Source organism: Taeniopygia guttata, chromosome 7, assembly GCF_048771995.1.
Source record: "Taeniopygia guttata chromosome 7, bTaeGut7.mat, whole genome shotgun sequence".
NCBI classification, from domain to species: domain Eukaryota; kingdom Metazoa; phylum Chordata; class Aves; order Passeriformes; family Estrildidae; genus Taeniopygia; species Taeniopygia guttata.
The window spans coordinates 3,904,378-3,928,352 of NC_133032.1; the positions used below are offsets into that span (position 1 = coordinate 3,904,378).

Below are 23,975 nucleotides of genomic sequence, written 5' to 3' on the forward strand. Positions count from 1 at the left end.
TGGAGAAGGAATGTGGAGGGCCAGGGCTGGAGAAGCATCCTTGTGCCCAGCAGAGGACACTCTGGGATCACCCAGAGGCAGCAGCAGGGACAAGACCACCCTTCCTAGTGAGCCAGCCCAGGTGGATGGCTGGAACTCCATGGGGACTTGTTCATCCCCCAGCCCGTGCTCCAGGAGTATGGACACTGCTGCCAGGAGAGGATTCCCAGAGCCAATTAGGAGCCAAAGCACTTGGGACAAGTGGCTCTGCCTCAGAGGAAGGCACTGGATCAGCATCACAGCTCAGGCCCCCCAAACCTTTCCAGGAAGGGTTAATCAGGGCATGATATTCCCTCTTACTGCCCCTTAACTGGGGGCCATACAGAGCCGAAAAACAGGGCAGAGCCTCCAGTCGAGCTTCGCTTGCTGGGAGATGGAGAAATCCACAGCCACAGCCCAGTTTAAAGCACCACAGCTGACACTGGGGCACTTCCCAAAAGGGGAAACTGAGGCAGAGCCAAACATTGCTTCTCTTCCCAAGCTCCTCAGAGCCCCAGGCACTGCAGCCTGAGCTTTCTCAGCAAATCTTTCAAATCTCAGGGAAAAGGCAGCAACCAAAATGCCCTCACTGCCCTTGAAGAACAGGGGTACAAACACCTCCCACCTCAGCAGCTTCCCCCCGCCAGAGCTGGTGATTTCTGTTCCCACCCAGGGACCTTTTGAGTGTTTGTCTTATTTTTCCCTGGATTTTAACATCCAGTAAGTGTGGGAAAGAGACAGTGCTGCTTCCCAGCTCTTCTGGACTTCTCAGACCCTCCCCAGCTGCAAAATATGGCCATGAAGCTCTCTGGTTTTGGGATGGGGTGTCCTGCGGGACACAGCAGCCCTGGCTCTGGGGGGAAGATGCAGCCAGCATCTCTCCCTGCTTCCCACCAGCCAGACCACGGGAAATGACAGGAATTGCTGGCATTTTTCTGCAGACACAGGGCTTCTCAGCCTCAGCCCAGTCCCCAAGGGCAGCAACGAGGTTTTCCCACTGCCACAGGAGCTCTGGGTGGATCTCAGGCTCCTCCCCAGCGAGGGGGTCCATGGAGACCCCTGGCCCACAGGGACACACTAAGGTGTCCAAGCCCTGTCCAGCCTGGCCTTGGACATTTCCAAGGCTCTAGGGGCAGCCACAGCTTCCCTGGGCAACCTCACCACCCTCAGAGGGAAGAATTTCTTCCTAAATATTCCATCTAAACCTATTCTCTGTCAGCTGAAAGCCATTCCCCCTTAGAAGTATGTCCTTATAAATAAATATCCTGGTTATTCACAGGCACAGGAACACTTCCACTTCCTTACCTGTGCAGGGCTCCACCCATAGGTGGGTCCCTTGCCCTGGACACTCTCACTTGGATGCTCACGCTCAGACATGCAAGTAATCATTTAATTCATTTATTTGTTAATCTACCTTTCAGGTTGCTTTGTAAAAAGTAAATACTTACTGCTGCTGGTACCCAGCCATGACCCCAGTTTGGGGAGGTTTTCCAGGAGCTCATTTCCCACAGTGGGAAATCATGGAAGCATGACTTGAGAAAATGAGGAGTGCATCCCTCTTCCCTGAGGAGTGTGGATGAGGGAAACCAACCTGCCAGGAGCAGCACCAGCCTCATTTTAACAAAAAACACCCAAACCCACATGTATCCACCAAAAAAAAAAAACAAAAAAAAACCAAAAAAAAACAAAAAAAAAAACAAAAAAAAACCAAAAAAGGCTTTGGGATTACATTTGTGGTGGTCCAGCCTGGGGTCCGGTGCAGGGATAATGCTGTGGGAACAACCATGGGACGGGGTTCAGAACATGCCTTGGCCCCTGCATCATCCCCCAGAGCTCTCCCTGCAGCATTCCAGAGGGTTTGACACTGCAGATGTTCCATCCCATGGCAGTTTGGATCCCTGGCACTGCCTGAGGGTGACAGGCTGCTGGCACCAGCAAGCCCAAGCAATTTGAGCTGGAGCAGGCACAGAGCGCTCAGATTAATTATCACCTCCAGAGGTGTTTTCAGGAGTTATGTATAGGTGAGTGGGATGAAACCCGGGGAAAAGTGGTTGCCAAAATGTCTGACACAAAGGGCAGGACAGACTCTTTTTTTTTTTCACAGGCCCTATGAGCATTTTGGTTGATTTTTGGGTTATTCACATGTCTCTGCAGACATGGATTTTCTTGTTTCTGGCCAGGGAGTTGCCTGTTCCTGTTTTTTAACCAGGAAGAGCTTCTTCACTCCTGCATGTGGTGCAGGACACTTCTGGAAGAAGCTGGAGGGAGGGAGCATCAATTCCCTTTATTTAAGGAAGGGTGAAAGGTCTCCTGTGCCAGATCTGATTGTTCAGGGTGATAAAAGCAAGTCATGGAGCAAATCCCAAATCCCCCTGGCGAGCTCCTGCCTGGCTTATTGAGCCTGTCCTCAAAAAACAGTCTGAACAAAAGAAGCAGATTTCTTGCCAGGAGTGCCACCAGCTTGGATTATTTTAGGGGAGGGGGAGACATGGTCCCTGTTTCACTGGGGCAGATCCAAGCATCCCTCTGCGGTTCAGCCCCGGGGACCCAATTTGTGCTGGACAATGCCACAGAGCTGGCAGCTTTAATTAATGTTCGGTGGGGGGGCATCAAAGCAGGGCAGGATCGCACATTCAAACCCCAGAGGCTGCTGGAGGGGTGATGGGGCCGTCCTTGGGGGCTGGGCTGGTCCCAACCCCTTGGAGATGATCTCAGCAAAGCAGGAGGGTGATTCAGGGCTGCATGACTCAGGGAGGGGCACAGGGAGGAAGGGCAAACCACAACCAGCGTCACTCCCAGCATCCCAACACTGAGTGAGGCTGTTAAACAGTAAAAAAATTACACTTTTCTCCCCTCTGCCAGAGCCCTCTTCCTCTTCACTTGGACATCAGGGTCCTTCCACCTCAAATCCTGCAATCAGCCACCTCTTGGGAAAAACATACCTTTACATCCTTCTTTCCCCCACCCTCATAATAATAAACTTCTTTTAAGCCCAAAGGTGCCATTTGTTGCTCAGAAGCCCCTGAATTCCAGAAATGTATTAAACCTGCTGAGCTGTGAAGAGGGGAGCCCCAGGGGATGTTTTGGGTAAAACCTGTTGCCAAAAAATCAAAAAAGGGCTTTTGAAAGGCTTGAGTGGCTCATGCTGTGAACATGGAAAGGGAGTTGCATTTCCCAATGCAGGGGATGATGATGATCATCTCCCTGAATTTCCAGCCATGCACACTCTCTTTTTGTGAAGGATCAGGGCTGATTAAGTCACCTCAGGCTATTAAGGTAAAAAAAATAAAGGATCCAGCAAACAAGGAAATCCAAAGCCTGAACGGGACTGCTGAGCCAGGTGTGCTTAGAACACCAGCAAATCCCAGCACCCAGGGCAGAATTCCACGGAATCCATTGTGATCCTTACTGAAGGTGTTTCTACCGGGGTTTTCTACAAAAGAAACCATCAAGCCTCCAGCTGGCATGGGAACATAGCCCCCAGAGGCTGGATGCAGGGGACAACCCTGGAAAGGGAGGGATTTGGTGGCAAAAGAAAAACCTGAGGAAGACCTGGGAGCAACCCTGCTCCTCTGAGCACTCACAGCCAGCTCCTCACACCGTGTCCAATTAACCCACAACGGGCTTTTAAGGAAGAGCTGGAAGGAAGCAAATCCAGTGATTTTCAGCAGGGATTTCTAGGGATGAAAACAAACACTCAGAGAGCTCCTGGGTCCCATCATAGGCTCCAGATCTCCCTGCAAACCCCCCTTTGTGTGGAGACCCCGATAACCATGGGGTGACTTTCCTCTCCCTTCTGCTCCTGACACCTCTCCCTCAGCTTTTTGGTGCTGGATGAGCCCATGGAAGATGATCCCTCACTTGTGGTGGCTGAAGCAGAGGAGAAAATGCTGTGGGGATGCATTTGCAAGGTGACCCCTGCTGAAGCACTTGGTTCCCTGAGGAATAAAAAGCCAAATCCTTTCTTCCCCTGAAGCTGAAATATTCCAGGGAGCGAGGCAGAAGGGGAGAAGCCAAGGGGGAACTCCCCAGATCATCTGGCTGGTGTCCCTGTTTCCCAGAGCAGGGTATCTAGGGTGGGGCATCACCTGTGCCCACCCCACAGAGCTGGGGCAGGGCAGGAGGGGCCTGGGAGCCCCAGCAGAAGCCAGAGTATTTCCCTTCCCTGGCTTGGGATCTGACCTCCACTGGGACTGGGAGCACCACAGCAGCCTTGGCCAAACACAAGGGTGTTTTCTCCCACCAGAAAACAACCAGCACCTGTTGTGAAACTCCTCTGTGCCAAAACAAATCCTGCAAGCCCACCTTGCCCCACTTCAGGAAGTTCCTCACCTAGAGCTTGAGCATAAGCAGCAGTCTGGGAGGTGAGATCGTTTCCAGCCACTTTTCCCCTGGAGACAGTGGGATAGAAAAGCTGAGGGAGGAGATGAGATTGAGGACCACTGGCTCTGGGTGTTGGCACAGTGAAAACCCCCCTAAATTCCACTCTGCTTTGGGATGAAGAGACAACAGCAGATGACATCTGACTGGGAGCACTGGAGAGTAACAGCTTCAACTGGAATGGGATGTCCCCCAAAAACTCTTCTTCTTTAAAAAAAGGACCATTAACAATAAGAACAAAAACCCGTAAGTACACAAAGGTGGCAATGCAAAGCCCAAACAGATTTTTGGGAGAAGGCTTTGATGTTTAGTTCAGAAGGCATCTGAGGGACACATTCCCAGTCCCAGCAGGGGCGGAAGGACTGGATTTCAGACCAAAGATGGGGAGAAATTAGTGCAGCCTCATCCCACAGGCCCCAAAACGTGCTGGCCATGGTCCCAAGGGCCTAGGGAGAGCACAGGGTGCAAGGAGCTCAGCCCAGGGTGGGGATTTGCACAGGAAACTCCTTAAAGCCCCTAAAGGAGAAATTTAAGGTGCTGTTGTGGGGTCCAAGGTGAGCAATCACTTCTGAGGATGGGATTTTGGGAAAAGACACCATTCCCTCCACCAGATGCCTTTCCTACTCATTTTCTTCCACTGTTTTTGTAATTAACCTGAAAAGAAAAAAGTCATCCTTTAAGAACCTTTACACATCCTCTGGTAGCAGCTTTTCACTAAAAGGAGCCTTTGCACTTAAAATAATCTTTCTGTTTCCCTCCGAGGTGAAATATCTGAAAGCTGGGGAGCAGAGGGAGGAAAGGAAGTGTTCAGAAAACACAGATTTGAAAGGAACAGGAGAAAAACAATACAGGCACTCAGTGACACAAATATTGAATTTTCTGGCACCAGGTTTATAGTAAAGATTATTTACAAGATAAACTGGATTTGAGGAGCCTTGAAGAATTAGAAATCAATGGCAAAGAGCACCTGGAACATCCCCAATGAGCTCAGATTTCAAATTAGGAGAAAGAGTCCCTCTTGTCCCTTTCTTTTTCTTTTTTTTTTTTTTTTTGCCTGGAGAGGGATTATCTGGATGGCAACAATTTCCTCCCCCTTTCTGGCCTCTTCCCCAGAGCAGGAGCACCTGGGGACTTTGATTCACTCTCACTATCCTCCTGATCCATATCCTGAGATCTCTGGTGAGCCCCAAACCTCCAGCTTCTTCCAGAGGTGTCCTGCACCACATGCAGGAGGGAGGAAGCTCCTCCTGGTTAAAAAACAGGAACAGGCAACTCCCTGGCCAGAAACAAGAAAATCCATGTCTGAAGAGATATGAAAATAACCCAAAAGTCAACCAAAATGCTCATAGGGCCTGTGAATAAAATAAAACAAAATTAAAAAAAAAAAAAAAGTATTTTTTGGTGCAAGGTGTGCAAGGTGCTGCTTGGGCTGAGCACATCCCAAATTTGGGGACAGCCCAAGTTCCTGTGGTGCTTTAGTCACAGCTGGCAGCCCAAAACCTGGGAAGGGGGAGGAAAGGGCATTTACTGTGCTTCCTCTTAAAATATATATCTACAGGACTCATATTTGTCTCAAACCCCATCATTTCACAGCAGTTTTGACAACCTAAAACCAGCCACAGCTTCCCCCACCCCTCCCCAAAGTGGTCACAACTTTTACTGCTCGTTACAAAAATTAGAGTTTTATTTGTAAATGCCTAGAAAACATGATCCCTTTTGGGATCCCTCCCCATCCCCTGCCCTCTTTAAAGTTGTTTTTTTTTTAGTAAGAAATAGTTTAACTGGATAAAAAGCCATCCCCCTCCAGATGAACTCCCATCAGGGTGGGATATCTCCTGCTGATTTCCAGTCCTGGTGGAGAACTTGCAAACTTTGGCCTCTTCAAACCCAGGGGAGAGCAACCTCCATTTTTTCTCCTTCAAGTCAACTGCTTAAGAAAGGGAAAGGGGGGAAAGCAGAGAAAAAAAATTCCCAGCCAAGAAGAAGTGGACAAATACGGGCTAGATGGCAAAATCCTCGTGGTCCTGGGGGCTGAAGGCAGCTGCCCGCAGCATGTCCAAGGAGTTGACAAGGATCAGGGTGCCTGTGAGGTGCTTCCAGCGCTTGGTGATGGGGTTCTTCATCTTGTCCAGCCCCGTGTGCAGCTCCTGGATGACATCCCTGTAGCTGTCCCCCATCTGGCTGCTCCAGGTCAGCAGGAAGTCGTACGCTGGCTTCCACATGGCCTGGGGAGAGGGGGGGACAGGTGGGAGGGGATCAGAGCCCAGCCAGCATCCCAGGACGGGCACATTCCCGGGAGAACAGCCCCCCAGCACCCTCAGATCCCCATGATCCTCCAAGGGCAGTGTGCTCTGGAGGAATCTCCAGAGAAACGTGGAATTGTTTGGGTTGGAAAGGCCTTTAAGACCATCAGGCCCAACCATTAACGCAGTGGGCCTGGCAGCGCTGGCTCCAAGGTTGGACTCCAGCACCTGGGAGGTCTTTTCCAGCCAAAAGAATGCCAGGATCTGTGGAGAGGCAGGTGTGGCCACTCTCACCTCGCTGTCCAGCGTGCCACTCCTGTCGCGGTGCGGGGCCTCGTAGGCGTCCATCTGCTGCCTGGACACCTTGGCCAGCTTCTCGGCCAGCTCCCGCCAGCGCTGGGCCACCTCCACCGCCGTGGTCAGCAGCACAAAGTCCTGGACCAGCCGCACCACCAGCCCCTGGCAGTCCATCTTCAGCAGGGCCTGCAGGACAGGGGAAAAGCAGGCAGGGAATCAAGGCCAGGGCTGGGTGGGTGGGTAGTGAACTCCCCCACCATGATGTCCTGGCTTGTAAGATAAGCATGTGTTCTATTTGCCATCTGTTGGAGGTTGGACAGTTTTCTTATCTCTTCCAAGAACAATGTCTCCCTCTGGGAAGATACCTTCTTTTAATGGACCACTGAATGACTCACTGCACGACTGGTAAAGTTACCTCATCCCATTGTGAGATGCTCCACCCAGAGGGAGGAGCCAAGCAGCCCTACCTGCATAAAATCAGCATTTTTGGGATATCAGGGGCAGCCCTTCCCTGGATTCCCAGAGAAGCAGCTTTCTTCTCTGCTGGATTCCCAAAGGAAGATCAGGCCGATCACTCCATCATCAGACCTTCAGAGAAAACTACACCCTCTACAGATCCCCTCTTCCAAGAGGAACAGCTGAGACCTTCTCTGCACTGGATCTCCAGAGGGAAACTACATCAGTCTGCAGGACCACTGCTTGGACAGAACCATATCTACTACCACCGCCCCAGCCAGCGAGTGTCAGGCTGTATCTCTGACTCTGTCAGTAGTTCTTCTTTTATGCTATTGTATGTATTTGGTTCTTTGTTCCCTTTTTCCTAATAAATTGTATTTCTGACTTACAGCCTCTCACTGGTTTTGCTTTTCAAACCAGAACACATGAGCATCCCAAAAATCCTCCTGCCTCCTTTTTAGCGACAGCTGGGGAAATTAGGCCAGCAGGCTTGGCAAGGGAATAATCCCATTAATTGAACAAAGTGCTCAACCACTCTGGATGGGGTTTGCAGCCTCATTCTCCAGGCAGCCCCTCCCAAGATGTCTGGGCCCCACCTTAAGCAGTTTAGAACATCCCAGGGGCTGAGGACAACAGATGCTTTTAATCAAGAGAACTAATCCAGACTCCATCCCAGAGCCACAGGACCCTTCACAGCAGGGGGCAAGGCACAACCAGGACATTCTAGGATGGGACCTGGACATCAGCCCTGTGAGGGGGTGGATTGGGGTGGGACCCAGGTGAAGATCCCAGCACTACAGGACCATTGCTCAGCTTCGGATGTTCTTCCTCTTCTCCTCCTCCTCTTCCTGCATCATTTATTGTCCTAAAAGCTGAGATTTTCCATAAATGGTTTTGAAGTGGAAAGAGCAACTGCATCAGTCCACATTTTCTAGGCAGGAATGATTTAGGCAGGCAAAAAAGGGATGGAGTATGGTTAGCTCCTGCCTTAACGTGTCAGTCACATTAAAATCCCCTCAGAGTAGGATGAAGCTGCAGTAGGGGGAGAAGCCCCAGTGCAGCCCTGGAAAAGGAAGGGTTTAATGGCAGTGTTCATTCTCAAGAGGATGGGATCTGACTGCCAGGATCATCATCCCACACCCCAGAGCTGCCACAGCCTCTGCCAGAGCCTCTACACCACACCAGTCTCAGCAGCAGCAAGCCCAGACCTTGGGCAAATCCCACCCTGATCCTCAGGAGGGGCTTTGATGTTATTAAAAATGGAAATCAAGCAAACAGACCCCACCCACTCCTTCACAGCAGCACGGGGATGGTTCTTATGGAAATCCTAAGGGTAAGGAGGTTCCCGAAGTGGCCAGAATCCACCTTTCTGCCCCTCTGGATCCTGACATCCTCTCCTAACACAGGGATCTGGGCAAACCCAGGTTTGCCTCTGGGGCAAAGAAGGGTTAAATCCTCCCACTGGAGACTGCAGGGGGACAGCTGGGGGAGGGAAGATGGGAACATCTGAAACCACTCCAGCGATTTGCGAAGCAAATGCACGTTGATTTTCCCCTTATCTGCTCCCAGCTTAAAGCGGAGCTGGATTCTAATCACAGCTGCAGCCCAGCACGTGCCTGCTGCTCCAAAGTGCTGACACCGGCTTCCTGTGGGAGCCAGGGAGGCCATAAACCCCTTGTCAAACAAGCCAGGAAAACCCATCCAAAGGTGCAAGCATTTGGTTTGGCAAAAAGACATTGAGGAGCTTTTAGATCTCACACACTTGCACCAGAACTGCCTCCTCTCTGACAGCCCATGGATCAGCACCCCTCTGGATCCTCCACCATCTCTGGATCCAGCTCTCCCTCTGGATCCTCCACCATCTCTGGATCCAGCTCCCCCTCTGGATCCTCCACCCCCTCTGGATCCAGCTCCCTCTCTCCAGGCAAAGGATCTGGAGGGTCCTAAGGAAGGGGCAGACTGAACATCCCCAAACCTGCCATTCCAGGCAGCTGGATCCCAGCTCCATGCAGAGCCTGGCATTTAGGAGAACAGGATGAAGGAGCTGCTCCTATCTCCTGCCCGAGGTCAGAGGCAGCACCTGGAGCCAGGAGCACTGCAGGGTGAAGAAGGATGGAGCTGCAGGAGATGGATTCTCCCGCTCCTTCTGCTGCTCCAGGTGAACAACAAAACAGCAACAAAGAAAACACCCAGGAGGCCACCTCATCAAAGAACTGCAAAATCACTCAGAAGATGACTCTGGGAGAGATGGATGGGTCTGGTTAACTCTGAGACCTACTGAGCTCAGGCCACAGCACCTGCTGTGCCCTGGCAGCTCCAGTTACACGGGCAGAGGTGACAGGACACTGGGACAGCACCAGAGCCACGTGGGGATGGGGTACAAGGCACCACAGATGCCAAGGTGGCAGCCAGAGGGAGAATATTACTTGAAATGGCAGCGAGACACTGGGATTAGCTCAGCAGACTTAATCCTCCAGTGGGACTATGCCACAATTTTTTCCATCCTCCTCCCTTCCCCTGGACAAGCCTCCCAGGATAGCTAGGTCCACTCACTGTGTCTCTATCCCTCATCACCCAGGTGTGACCTGGGCTGTGCTTTGCCAGAGCCCTTGGAAATATTTATTATTTAGTATTTATTCCCCTGAGAGCAGCCAGGAACCGGCTCCACCAGCCCAGCAAAGAGGGTGTTTGATATTCAAATCCCAGTTCAAAGCAGAAACACCTCAACTTAAAAGGCATCATGGGGAGGCTGAATTTACATCCCAGCTTTGAAATGCAGAATCCCATTTCCTAATAAAGGAAATCAGCATTGTAGAGGAAAACAGCTCCCCCCTGGGACTTCCTCAAACACGGGGATAAAGGCCCTGTGTCCCCAAGGAGACCAGGAGCCCCAAGGGGTAAGAGGATGCTCTGCACAGCCTCAGGGCTCATCATCCCCTCTAGGATACAGGTCAGGTTTTGACCCAAAAAAATTTGCTCTGTACAAGTGTTTCCCAAAATAACCCTTGTTTGGGCATCAAACATCTCTCTCACTCACTGTTTTGGCTGTCAGCACCTCCAAAATCACCTTGCATGTTTAAAATACACACTCTCAGCCTTAAATACTGATTTTTTCCTTTTACCTCATAAAGTCTTGCACCGCCTCCATGGGGTAATTCCCTTGGACATGATGCCCAGATGGATCTCAGCATGCTGGGAGTGGTGAGGCCCCACTGGCACTGGTTGCTCAGAGATGTGGGTTCACATCCCTGGAAGTGCCCAGGCCAGACTGGACAGGGCTTGGAGCAACCTGGGGTGGAATGGGATGGGCTTTAAGGTCCCTTCCCAAAGCCATGGACACCCTGACCTGCAGGACTTTAGGACAGCTCCAGCCCTTCAGCAGCTCTTTGAGGCCTACACACACCAGGGACAAGCAGAAACTCTTGGCAGGAGACAGGCAGCAGCACATGGATACCTGGATACCGGGAGTCAGAGCAAACAAAACAATGGAAGGGCAAAAAAATATCCCAAGCTCATCTCCTGTGTGACCTTTACAAGTAGCCTGGAGAAGAACAAGCTCATAGTTTCCTCTGCACAGCTCCCTGCTGCCGTGCCAGGGGCCATTCCCAGCAGACCCGTGTTTTTCCCAACAGCAGTGTCTGTTGGAAGGATGATAAATGAGAGTCTCTCTGCAGCCAGAGAGGGAGAAAAGCTGTGTCTCAGGGCAGGTCTAACCCCACAGGCCAGGCACCAGGGGCAAAGAAATCTTCTTGAATCCATGCCCAGCTTTTTTATCCAAACCATCCATGTGCTGCCTGCTTCCAAGGGGGAGAGAGGAGGGAGGGAAAGCTTTCCCTCTCTGCTGAGTAATTCCTGAGCCACATCCCCCTGAGTTACCTTCACATCCCAGTGCTAGTGCCTGATTAGAGAAGTAGTAATTAAAGGCAAATTACTGATTAACCAGTCATCATCACCAGGCTTTTCCTTGCTTGGCTGCTGGTGCAGGACTGCCACTGGCGTTTTGTGTACTCAACACTGATAAACCTGCTTCTACTTCTCCCTTCCCAGTCCTTCTGAGGGGAGACAACCAACTTTCAGCTGAAATGGCCACACTGGAGCTTAGTGCAGCTGGTTCCTCTTGACAGAAAGCCAGTCCATTTGTTACAAATAAAATCAGATTTAAACACAATAAAATCCATTACTGCTCCATTGCCATCTCCTGAAACATCATTATTTTCTTCTTTCAATAGGCTCAATCTAATTTCTCCATAGGCTAAGGAGGATTTGACGGCAGCCAGGGGTTTGGAAGCATCATGTTCCACCAAGAAGGGAGCTCATCCTTTATCTGCAGGCTAAGCCTCACAGAGAGCAGGATTAGAGAAACAAGGAGAATAAAACCTGCCCTGGGACTCTGCTCTCCTGACAGCCACAGGAGAGCAGGATGTTTTCCTGCAGCTCCCAGCCCGCCCCTTGAGTCAGCAGCTCCATGAGCTTTATCTTTCCTTTTGTCTCCCCATGAGGATTGTCCATGACCTAAAGACTGTCTGGGATCCCTGAAAACAATGGGGAGAGATAAAAACAACACCTGTGGGGTTTGCAAACAGGTAAAGCAAACAGCACAAAGCTTCCAGAAGTATCCAGCGAGAGCAGCACTGATTACATCCCAACAATCATTGAGCCTGATGTTTAAAGGAGCAAACCCTCCCTTGGAGGAAACAGGGCCAGAGAGAGGATTTTCCAATCCTGGGTGAGGAAAGGGTCACTGATGGTCAGGAGAACCCTGCAACAGAAGGAACATCTGTGGCACAACCTGAAAGCTGAAAGCCAAAGCTGAAACGTCACCCCACAGGTCCCAGAGTGGTACCTGGCACAGGGAACTCTCCAGACAACATTTCCATGAATAACAACACATTCCATACTCTTCATAACACCTTCTACTCAATCCTTAAAGTCCCCCCTTCTCCCTAAAAGGAGTGTGGGAACCAAACTTCTTCATCCAGTCCAGTCCCTTTTGCCATAATTTCATTTTGCCAAGCAAGGCCACCACTATTCCTTAATCCAATTGACATTTTAAACCATGCTGCTCTCCATAACTCAGTTATTCTGCTCCTGTGGGACAGCATGGAACGGGAGAGAGCTGCAAATCTCTCCCAGACATTCTGCCCTGTATTTTCTTTGGCTCACTTCCTACGAAATGCTAGAAACGGTCGTGGAGATGATATTTTGTGAGGGATTTACTTGCTAACAGCATCCTAGAAATACTGGCAGGCAGCACTCCTCCCAAATTCCTTTCAGGACATGGAGCAAGTCACACATTTCCATTTGTAATGTATTACACATTTCCATTTGTAATGCATAAAACATCCCAGCTCAGAGGTGCCACTCAAAAAAAACAAGGCTCCCCATCTCTGAAAGTGTTCCAGGCCAGGTTGGACAGGGCTTGGAGTGACCTGGGACAGTGGAAGGTGTCCTGCCTATGGCAGGCGGTAGGACTGGATGAGCTTTGAGATTTCTTTCAACCCAAGCCATTGTGTGATTCTGGAATTCCAAGCACCTCAGTGCATCCCTCATTATTGCCATCATCCTGCTAAACCAAGATCCCACCAACCACAGGACTGAACTGCCACCTGGCAGTGCCCAGCAGTCTTCAGAAAACCTTCAAGATGGACTTGACTCTCTAAATACTGAATTAAGAAACTGCCACCACCTTTGATCCCTCTGCAGAGCCAGGAATAAAACCCCCTGAGCCAGGCCTCAGACTCACCGTCATCAGCTCCTTCTGGAAAGATTTCCTCTCCTTGTTCTCCACGCTGTTGCAGTCTTCCTTCAGCTTCTCCAGGACAGAGGCCACTCGCTCCGGCTCGCTGTCCAGCTCCGCCCGGCAGAAGAATGCTAGCGGCAAGTTCAGGTAGCCCAGGGCGTCGGCGAAGGAGCGCCAGCTGCTGAGGTTCTCCATCAGCAGAGTCCTCACCGAGGCATAGATGTAGGTCAGGAACTTGCAGGGCCTCAGGATCTGCTCCAGCAGCAGGCTGGTGGTGAGATCCGGCCCAGAGAAGTAGCTGGGTTTGACCTTCCCAACCACCAGCACGTTTTTGGTGTGCACAAGGCCAATTTTCCCCTGGTAGTAGCCAATGTACCACTCCTTGGTCCACAGCTGGCCTTTCAACCTGATCTTCTCCTCACTGAGGAGGGCTATGACGTCTCCCTTCTTGTATTCCAGCAAATAGTGGTTCTTGCTCTGCCTCACCACTGTCTTCAGCAGCTTCCCATATTTTAGGCTCAACACTGGCCGGTCCTGAAAAACCGGATACTTGGCGGTGGCAGCCAGAGGGGAGAGGATGATCTTCCCCACCTCATTCTTCTTCAGGAACCGCCTCTGCCCCGTGGGTTTGATGGCGCTTTTTGGAGGTGGCTGCGGCGTCTGGACGCAGAACTGGGTCAGAATGGCATCTTGGTCATCCTTGACTTGTATCCTCAGCGTGAAGTCCGACAGCTCGTTGGGGTCGTGGGACGTGATCGGGAAGATGAGGCGGCTGACCTTGCCCAGCTTCATCTGGAAGCCCCGGACGATCTTGGCTTGCTCACTGGCCTTCACCTCATAGTTGGTCATGTTGGAGAACATGCAGAGCTTGAGGTCCTGGGGCCGGGACAGGGCAAACTGGTGCTTCCCCCAGAGCTGGAGGGCGACAGGAGCCGGGCTATGGGACTGCCTGGTGACCTCGTTGACCAGCAGAGTCTTGGGGGCACACTCGTGGCCGAACATGGCCACCACGGTCTTGAAGGAAGGGTGGATGTGCTTGGGGCCGTAGACGCCCACCGTGATCTTCTTGCTGATGTAATCCCACACGGTGTAAGGGTAGAGGATGTTCTGGCCCTGTGCCACGGACGCGATGTACATGCAGGGCTCCAGGTTCTCCAGCTGCACCTGGATCGTGTCCCCGTAGGAATAGCTCAGCTGCATTGGCGTGTAGGGCCCCTCCTTCACGTCACTGCGCAGGCACTGCAGCCCCACCAGGCTCTTGCTCATCATGTCGTTCTTGACCTCCGCTGACACCTTCATTTCCAGGATGATGAAGGTCTTCACCTCCATGTTGCTGAGTTTGATCTGCAGGACGGGGCTGATGGTGGTGCACTTGTCGCTGTTCAGCTCCAGCGGCGGGTCCAGCATGGCCTTCATGGAGATCTGCTGCGTCTCCCCGGGACACACGTGGCCCTCGGGCACGCGGATGCTGATGTTGGTGTCTGGCAGCTGGACGGCCCCGCCGGAGCTGTCCAGCTTGCACACAATGTTGGTCTCCACCGGTTGCGTCTGACCCCAGCCAGGATTTTGGCCAAGCAAATCCAAGTCATGGCAAGACCGAGCCAGCTTCCTGTGGTTCAGCCACGCTGTCCTAAAATCCTCCCTGCTCTGGAACTGCTCAGGGGTGGGAGACTTCAAACCACTGAAGAAACCTGACGATGCCGGCATGTCCGACTTGGCCTGGAGGACAGACAGCTCGGACAAGCTGTAGGAGCGCTTACTTCGGAAGAAAGGGTTGTCCCTTCTCACAGGCTGTTCCACATCCAGCCTGTTTGTGGAGGGAAACTCATCAAAAAGGTTCCCCAAGCTGCTGTTGGCAGCCGAACTGGGGAGAGCTGACGTGGGAGCCCCCGTGTCGAAGAGCAACAAATCCACGGCCACGCTGGAGTTGGACTCTTTGTCCGAGCAGGGTGCTGCTTGCAAATTCCCATTCAGGAACGGGTTGGTCTGCACTCCATTCAGGAAGGGGTTGTTGTGGTAGGATTTGGCAGAGTTTCTCTTCACATCAGTCCACTCCCCAAGCAGGTCCAACTCCCTGATGCCCTCGTCGGGGCTCTCCAGCAGATTGTCGATCACCCCACTGTCGCTGAGGGAGGAGTTGCGGTGGTTGATGGGCTGCACGTAGGAGGACGGGATGTAGCCCATCTCCGTGGTGTTGTGGGCGTACCACCAGTCCCCTCCCGACGTGTCCAGCACGTACAGGTGGTCCCCCTTGGAGAACTTCAAGGTAGTGAAATTTGTGGGGCAGTAATCCTTGATCGCTATGACTTCCTTCGCGTTCCCAAAGGACGTGGGGCTGTCTACCAGGAAGGCACTAGGAGAAGGCACTGCAGAGGCAAGGAGGAGACAGCACTGTGAGAGATGCTCAGCAGAGTCACCACTGACTTGGAACCCTTCATTCTAGGTCACCATTCCATATTGTTTTAAGTGATGAAGGTAGGTTTGGGACCACTGAATCATTAAATTTGGACAAGGCCTCCAAGACCATCAAGTCTAACCATTAACCCAGCACTGCCATGTCCACCACTAAGCCATGTCCCCAAGTGCCATATCTGTGTGTTTTCTGAACACTTGCAGCTCCACTGATTCCCGGGGCAACCTCTCAAGCCTGGAGGTGTTTTTCTTCATAACATTTTTTTCAAGAAAACTCCACTATTCCTGGTACATTCACACCTCTCTTCCCTAAAGGGTTCATCCAAACCCAAGATAACTCTCCATACAGGCTAAAAGCCCTCTTGCTCTGCTGTAACCCCTCTCCTGCACATCTGAAACATGCCCAGAGAAGCTGTGGCTGTCCCTGAATCCCTGGAAGTGTTCAGGCCAGGTTGGATGGGGCTTGGAGTAACCTGGGCTAGTGGAAAGTGTCCCTGCTTTCAGGTTCCTCCCAAATCAAACCATTCTCTGGTTCTGAAGGTTACCCAGTTTGAGCACTCACAGAATCCCACATCTCCCTCTCACACTGCTCTTCTGCAGCATCTTCAGCCTCCCCTGCAGAAGTGCCAGTGGAAGAGTTTTCTGCCAGGGGATCCCAATTTACACCCAGGATGGGTTGAGCCTATACTGCCACCCTATTTATTGGTTTTGCTCTCATTTTCAGGACATGTTTTTGTAAAAAGCACCAAAACCAAGCTGCAGATGATGTTCCATCAATGGTTAAATGTATGCTGTCTCCCTAGAGAGTCTGAAGAAAACAAGGAACGCTGGATTTTCACCAACAGGGAGCTGCGAGGGAATTGGGACAGCACCTGCTTCAACAGGCTCGAGAGCTCTCTGAGAGGAAAAGGGAGTTTAGAAAACACAGGAAGCTCTTAAAATCTGGGAGATAAAGGGATGGGAGCTCAGACGGAACATCCCTGCAGTCTCCATTGCAGGCTGGCAGCATTTCTTACCCACAGAAACAACAAGTCAAGGGAAGATACAGCTGAGCAAAGAGAGGCCTTTAAATACAGCCTGGGGATGGAGCATTCAGAGGAGAAGAGTTTTGTACACATCCTGAACAGCTCATCTGCCAGCAGGCAAAGGGGTGGGGACATTCACCCAGTGGAAAACTGCAAAGAAACTCCAAATTGGAATTATTTTGGCAGCCTGCTAGGTTGGAAGCTGCTGTTAACTCAGTCATCCTGCAGAATGGAGCATTTTTGGTGCCAGATCAGAGAGGCAAGTTGCTGTTTCCTTGTCCCTCCAGCTGGGCATGCAGGGGTTAACAGGGATGTGCTGAGAAGAGGAGCAATTTCTAGTTTTGCATTAAAACCCATCTAACTTGCAGCAAGTGTTTGATGTTCAGGTGCTACACCTGCAAAAACAATCTCCTTTGTGAGTGTTTACTTTCAAGGCCCGCAGCACTCTCCAGCTTCCACCTGGAGTTTTTCCTTGGGATGCTCTCTTGCTAGGGGAGCAGTAATTCCCCTCCCACTTGACCATGGCTTTTATGCTGGGTAATGCAGCATAAAAGGAAAACACAGCAGGAAAAAAAAGCAATAAAAGGTGGGAAAAAACAAAAAGGATTACTGGAGGAGCAACCTACAGGCTCCCAGTGCCCAGGAAAGCAAAACAGCTCTGTCACCGCCTTGTTGGTGTCACCAAGCCCTCCCAGGCGGTGGGGATGGGTCTGAAATGAGGAGGGGGCTGATCCCTAGGCACCTTTGACGTCGCAGAGTGTGGTTTCAGCAAAGCCCTCGCCCAGGTCGATGAGCGTCCCCTCGGACTTGCACCGCGGGAGCCCTCCCGAGTTGGCCGCCCGGATCCTCTGTGCTGCCATCTCCGCTCCTGGTGGGCACTACATGGCCATGGCCCCTCTGCCAGCGATGGGGACCCCGGTGTCACCTCGGGGAACCAGCCTGGAGGAGAGAGACAAAGGTCAGGGTGTTAGAAAGGCTCTGGGCACCCCCATGGCACCCTCACGCTGATCGTGTGCCGATATAGGAGAGCCTGTCCCGTTCTCCTGAAACCATCGTGGAACACAGGCTGGATGCTCCCAGGGACCACAGCAGGGCCTACAGACCCCTGGGGAGCAAGGACAGCCCTCTAGCCTTTAGGAGTTTTTTGGGAATACACTGCTCCCAGCCTTGTAAACTGGTCCTTCTCCCCATTTCCCAAGCACTTGCAGGTTGCTGTAACACAATTATAAAACCACCAAGCACTGTGCTGCTGTGGGAGCACAGAAGACCCACAGGACTGGGCTTTTTCCCTGTTCAAATGGGTCACATCCCTCTCTCCCACTGCAGCATCTCCTAGAACAGGGAGCGGCTCTTCCCACTTGCTCCCCGCATTTCTCCCCTCATCCAACCAACCAGGCAGAGCACCAATGCCTTCCTGCACTGAATATTATAAAAATAAAGGAAAAAATAAGGAAAAAAAAAATCCCTCCTTTTTTTTCCAGAAGCTCTTGCAAAAACACTTCCAGAATCCCTGTGGAAGAGAGCTTCATCAGCCCACTGGAGCTGAGAGGAAAATGAGCCCATTCCCACAGGACACTCCGACCACCAACGTTGTGGCTGATGCAAGCATGGGCAAGAACTCCCCTGACGTCACCCGTGTCTTCTGGAGCTGGGACAGTGGCCATATGGGCCAGGACAAGCAGGGAAGGCTGAAGGCATGGCTGGAGCACAGCTGAACCATGAGTTGCTACTCCAGGTTTGCACCAAGCAGCAGGAACGCTGTCTGGCGTATTTGGGATCATCCTGGAAATTCTGGATTCAGCCCCTCCCTCACAGCTGTCACAAAACTCCAGCCTGGCTGCAAAACACCAGCAGGTCTTAACCATAAAAGTTTTAATTATAGTTATATCCAAATCCCTTGTTTAACAAAGGGATTTTCATCCACTCCTAATGCTGTTCTTCCTTTCTCCCTCTCCCATGCAATTTTTTTTCTTTTCCTCCCTCTGCTTGAAAAATGAAATCCAACAGAAAATAACAGCCAGACCCAAATTCCTTAGGTGGGAATACAGAGCTGATGTCTCCTCCAGCACTGTGAGGGGGAACAGCAAGTCCTGAAGGATTTGGTGCCCTTTTCTGGAATGCAGCAAGAGGAAATCTGCAGGGGAGAGCCTAAGCAGGAGATACTCCAGCCTGCTTGAAATGCTTCCCAAGCCATCCCCAGGGCTGGTATGCCGGGAATGTGGCTGGCTGGAAGGGATGCACCAGGCTGCAGCCAGAAAAGGGAAGGCAGAACTTGTGTGCAAACATTTCCCCTTCAAGGAGAGCCTCCCCTCCTGTCGGGTCCTGCTGGGAGCAATCCAAGGGGAAAGGGTTTGGCAGGGAATAAACAGAGGGACACCAGGCTTTGAGACAAGGCTGAGCTTATCAGAGCTGGGACAGCTAACAGAGGGGACCTGGAGCTGCTGCCAGGGGCAGGACAAAGGAATAAGCAGGAATAAGCAGGAATAAGCAGGAATAAGCAGGAGGAAGCTCCAGTAGAAAGCAAGGAAGAGAGGAAGGATGATCCCCTTGGCTGGCACGATTCACCATCCACCCATTAATGCAATTTGGGATTGCAGCTTTTCTAGGTGGTGTGGAACGGCCCCAAACACACAGTGCCTCCCTCTAGAGATCCCACACCTCACCGATTTTGGCGATTCTTGTACACAATCTTGTTAAAAAAAAATCAAACCACTGCGGCATCCCAAAATTACCCCCTGCTTGGGCAGCTCTGCACAAAGTAGGAAAAACCAAGTGTAAGCCACAAATATCTTTTGAAACACCTGCCTGCTGGTCCAGCATCAAATGAATTTTATATTAATTATGGCAGCTACAGCCCTAACAGCTCTCACTGACATATCCACAAGCCTGGAATTTGCAGGGATGCTCCCCCTCCCTCTGTTTACATAAGGCGATGGGAAGCTTCCCACTAAAGGTCTCTGACAGATGTGGCTCTGTGGAGAAACAGCTGGAAAAATCCCCTCTGCATGGAACCATGAGGCCTCAAAAGGAATCTACACACAAATGAGGGATAATGGAAAGGAATTTCCTCTACTGACAGCAGCATCCTGGATCTGTCTGTCCCTCCTGGATGCAGGGATGCACACATACACTGAAGGATGGTGGCAAGGCCCCCCACGCTGGGTTTAGGATGAGAGCCCTATGTTGGAGCTGGGGATGGACCCAAAATGTTTCTGAATGCAGTGGTAACCAGCAACCCTCAGATTCAGGCTGTGTGAGGATAAAAGGGTTAAATGGGGGGAAACAAAGGGTGGAAGGGGCAAGATTTGTTTAGAAATCACCGAGACAATGGCCTGCAAACTCCTCTGAAAGGCTTTAAATTTAGCGTGGGGTTAAATATAGACCAGGGGAAAACCCAGCCCCATCTGTTTACCCAAAGCCACAAACAGCATCCAAAATGAATGGTGGGGGGAAGGAAATCAGTGGGCGACCAGAGCACACCCTGACAGCGCCAGCAGCTCCTCAAAGACACCCACACCTGCTTTTCACGCTGGTTTGTCCCTCCTGTGAGGGACAGAGAATGCTGCAGGGTCGAATGCAGCCCTGCGAGCCAGGGGGACCTGCTGCCTGCTCCCCCATCCCAACATATCCAGCTGCCTGCAGCAGGGCCCCACAGAGGTTATGTTTTTCTTTCCCAAATCCTAAGCAGGCTTTGCTGGGAGTGGAGGAAGCTTTAAGGCAGCCCCAGTGAGCAGATTTCCATGGGGGCATCCTCACAGCCTCCTGGCACGGATGGTGCTGCCCCTGGGTTTAACTCTCCCTGGGGAGCCCCACCACCCTCTAGGGGAAGAAGCTTTTCCTAAAACCCAACCTAAACATCTCCTGGCACAGCTCCAGCTGCTCCCTCAGGTGCCACCAGGCACGAAGCAGCAGCAGGGCTGGGGCTGGTGACAGCGTCACATCTACTACAAAAAACCCCACTAAAACTTGACTAAAAACAAACCCAGTTTTTTTCCTGCAGCACTTGAACACACAGCATTCAGCATCCCAGCTTCAGCATTAGTAGCATGGAAAAGGTTAAAAATAACTTCTGCAACATGTCTGGTACAACTTATCCCAGAAATCCAACTGCAGGCCCAGGGAGCCTCCCGAGACCTCCTGGCACAGGCAGAGCCCATCCTCCCCAGCTCCAGCCATCATTCAGTCATGGGATTTTGGGATGGACGCACCTCTGGCTGGATGCTGAGCTATCAAAGACACACCACGGGCACCCAGCCACGCTGGACAGGGAAAAGCAATCCCAGGAAAAATACCAAACCCATGTCCTGGAGCAAAGCAATGCAGTAAAACCACGGGAACACCCAAAAGTGCACAGCCCAAGGGTGGGAAGCAGGATCTGCTGCTGGCCCATGGAAGGTCCTCTCCAACAAGCCCTGACTGTGGTGTGGGTGGGACAGGACCCCTCCAGGAGCCTCAGTGAGGGGAAATCCCTGGCTGCCAAGAATTTGGGCTGATAAGAGCCAGGAGGGCTGGCAGGGCTGCGCGGTACCAAGCACCGTCAGGGCTGGAGATGGAGCCAGGTCCTTCCAGGTGCAGCCAAGGAGCTGCCAGCAGCAGAGAGCAGTGCACATCCCTGCCCATCCCATTCCCAGCCCTCCCTGGAGCTGCAGGGTCCATCCCACCAGGGCACGTCCGTGTCCGTGGGAAGCACAAGGAACAGGAGCTGCCGTGACACAAGACTGGTCAACTCTGCCATAATGACCACCTGCACCCGTTTTCCCTGAAAAATCCATTGAAAGCCTCTCAAGACTGGGTTGCAAGCTATGGGGAAATCTCCCACCCTACCCTTGGCCACAAATTGAAAATTGGGGAAAAAAAAAAAAAAAAGAAGGAGCTTCCAATCAATTCCTCATCATCCTCTCCCCACAGCAGAGCCAAGATCAACTGCGGGCCCTTGCTGCTTTATGGCTTTTAATTTCCTTTTTCTTTCTCCAAAATGGAGTTCCTCTGACTCTCCTACAAACATAGAAGTGTTTTTGGAGGTTTCTTTTAAAAACAGTTGGCTTTGCTTGGATATGAGTAAATTTAAACTTTTTCTAGGGAGGAATTCATGTACCAGAGCCACAGTACTCCCCACAACACTTGTCCCACACAATGAATTTACTGCAAATGTTGCTTTTATCAGTCACAAAACCCCAAGGACCTCAAATCCACGGGAGCAGATGCTGAAGAGACCCCTCCACACCCCAGGGACAACCCAGCCCTGAGGGAGCTGCTCAGGGAATGCCAGGTGACACCAACCCACTGCAAGGTGCAAGGGCCTACAAAAGAAACTGTAAAAAACTCCAGTGATCGAAACCTCAAAATTTTAGTTAACCATCTGCTTTAGGAACTTGGTTTGGCCCTGTGAATTCTTCACCTGCAAGATCTCCCTCATGGCTATGACACAACACAATGCTGGCTCTTGCTCCACACACTTCTCTCCAGTGGAAAATGATCCCACCACCTCAGGAATTCCCTCCTTTTCCCATGCTTGTACTGATAGATCTCCAGGCAGGTGAAAAAACACAATGTCCTTGAAACTAGCAACTTAAATCCAACCTAAAAATCAGCACAGCCCCACCCAGGTCCTCTGCAGCCTCCAGCAAAGCTGGGAAGGCTTTGGAAGCAGCTGGTGGCAAGCAACAGACCGATCACCTTGTGGCTCATCTCCCGGTGATCCAGGTCTCTTCCACGAGCCTTGCTGGAAGGGATGGGAGGGGAAGAGCTGTCTGCTGTTGAGATTTTCCCCTCAGAAGGCCGGCCCAAGCATTCTCCAAGTCTGATGCCAGCCATGCCCAGTGATTCCTGACCCCACTGCCTCTCTCTTATCTCCTCCTCCTCCTTCACTGCTTGCGTTTGCCAAGCTAACGCTTTCATCTTCCAAAGAAAAGAAAAAACCCACCCAAGCCAAGCAAAGATAAAACCACCCCTTAAGACAACACCAAACACCAGCTCTTTGTACCAAAAGAACACCCTGGTGTGAACTCACACGTCCGTCCCAGCACGAGCCTCCCGGGAGCTGCCTGGAACACAACACACGGCGCTTTTAGTCCCTTTTCCAGCACACAAGAAGGGACCCATGGAAGCATCAGGACCTCCCATCCCTCCTGCAGCACCCTCACGTCCCAGGGGTTTGTTCTGGAGCCCATCCCCAGCATGTGATGTGGGAATGGCTGCACCCAACGTGGCGGCAGTGGAGCCCGGCCCCGTGCCACGCCGTGCCCTTCGCTTCCCTGCCAAGCCCCATGGAAAAATCCTGCCCTGGAGCTCCAGCTTGGCTCAGCTCCTGCTGCCAGGCAAGGGCAAGCCAAGCATGGCCAGTTTGATGGAGAAGGGAGGGGAATGAAGGTCGTTTTGGCTGAGTGCGTGCTGGTGCCTGGTGTCCGTCAGGGCCTCCCTGCTGGGGATGTCATCCTTCACAAGCAAAGCACGAAGGACGGGAGAGCTTCCTTTTATAGCAGCCACTCTGGAGCACGAGTCCCCCTGGATATCCATCACCAGCTACATGAGACCCAAATATAAATTAGTCTTGAGGGTGGGAAAATGAAGTTATCCCTGCAGGACCTCCTGCTGCTGCCCAGCACTGATGCCATGGCAGAGGAGGGTCCTGGAGATGCAGGCACCGCCCTCGAGCACCCACAGCAACATCAAAGCCCACCCCAAATCCCTGAAAATGGTGCTGGTGTGGCAGAGGTTTAAGGAACCTGGAAGTGCAGGAAGGTGCTGGAGATGCTGCACAGGGCAGAACCTCCTGTGAGGTTTACAGGGACACAAAAAAGCTTTTCCTGGGACAACAGCCCAGGTCCTCCCGCTCCACAGCAACAAAACCATCACATGCATGCCCATCCTGAAAACACGGGGAAGTAAAGAAAGCCAGACTTGCTTCCACAGTTTCAACACTACCACGGGATGCAAGACCAGCCACCCCCTCTGGCACCCCCAAAAAAACCAAGGCAGAGGGATGTCACCAGCAGGAGAGTCCTCGGTGCAATGGATGCTGTCGGAATGCTGGCACGGAGAGCGAGGCGTCCCCAAGAGCAGATTCCTGCACCCCTCAGAGCCAATTAAAAACCCAGAGGTGGTGTCTGCCCAAACATCTCTTGGTGAAGCAGTGAGATCAAAGGAAACCTCAACAGGGACCATTCTACAGCCCCGCCTGGACCTCTTGCCCAGGGGAGGGCTGGGTCAGTCTTTCCCAGAACCCACAGACATTTTTGAGTTCACAATGTCCTAAAGCAAGGAACTGCACAGATGGGCTGGAAGGCAATGGAAACCTCATCTCCACCAGGAACAGGCTCTCGCCTGATGTCCACCAGCCCTCTTACCAGAAGAAGCAGAGTTCAGCCCTGGTCCATCCTGCCCCTGCTGTCTGCCCAATGTTCT

General features: G+C 51.9%; 1 protein-coding gene across 1 annotated transcript in view; it reads right to left on the reverse strand.

The window, feature by feature from the left end:
- Positions 1-6,061: 6,061 nt before the first annotated feature.
- Positions 6,062-23,975, reverse strand: part of SH3BP4 (SH3 domain binding protein 4) — a 33,458-nt gene continuing 15,544 nt past the window's right edge. Inside the window, exons 2-5 of the mRNA XM_002189950.6 lie at positions 17,314-17,510; positions 13,138-15,500; positions 6,936-7,124; positions 6,062-6,623 (exon numbers count right to left, since the gene is read on the reverse strand). Of these exons, the coding sequence (XP_002189986.3) occupies positions 6,399-6,623; positions 6,936-7,124; positions 13,138-15,500; positions 17,314-17,431 (2,895 nt within the window). The 5' untranslated portion in view covers positions 17,432-17,510 and the 3' untranslated portion in view covers positions 6,062-6,398. The remainder of the gene's footprint in view (positions 6,624-6,935; positions 7,125-13,137; positions 15,501-17,313; positions 17,511-23,975) is intronic.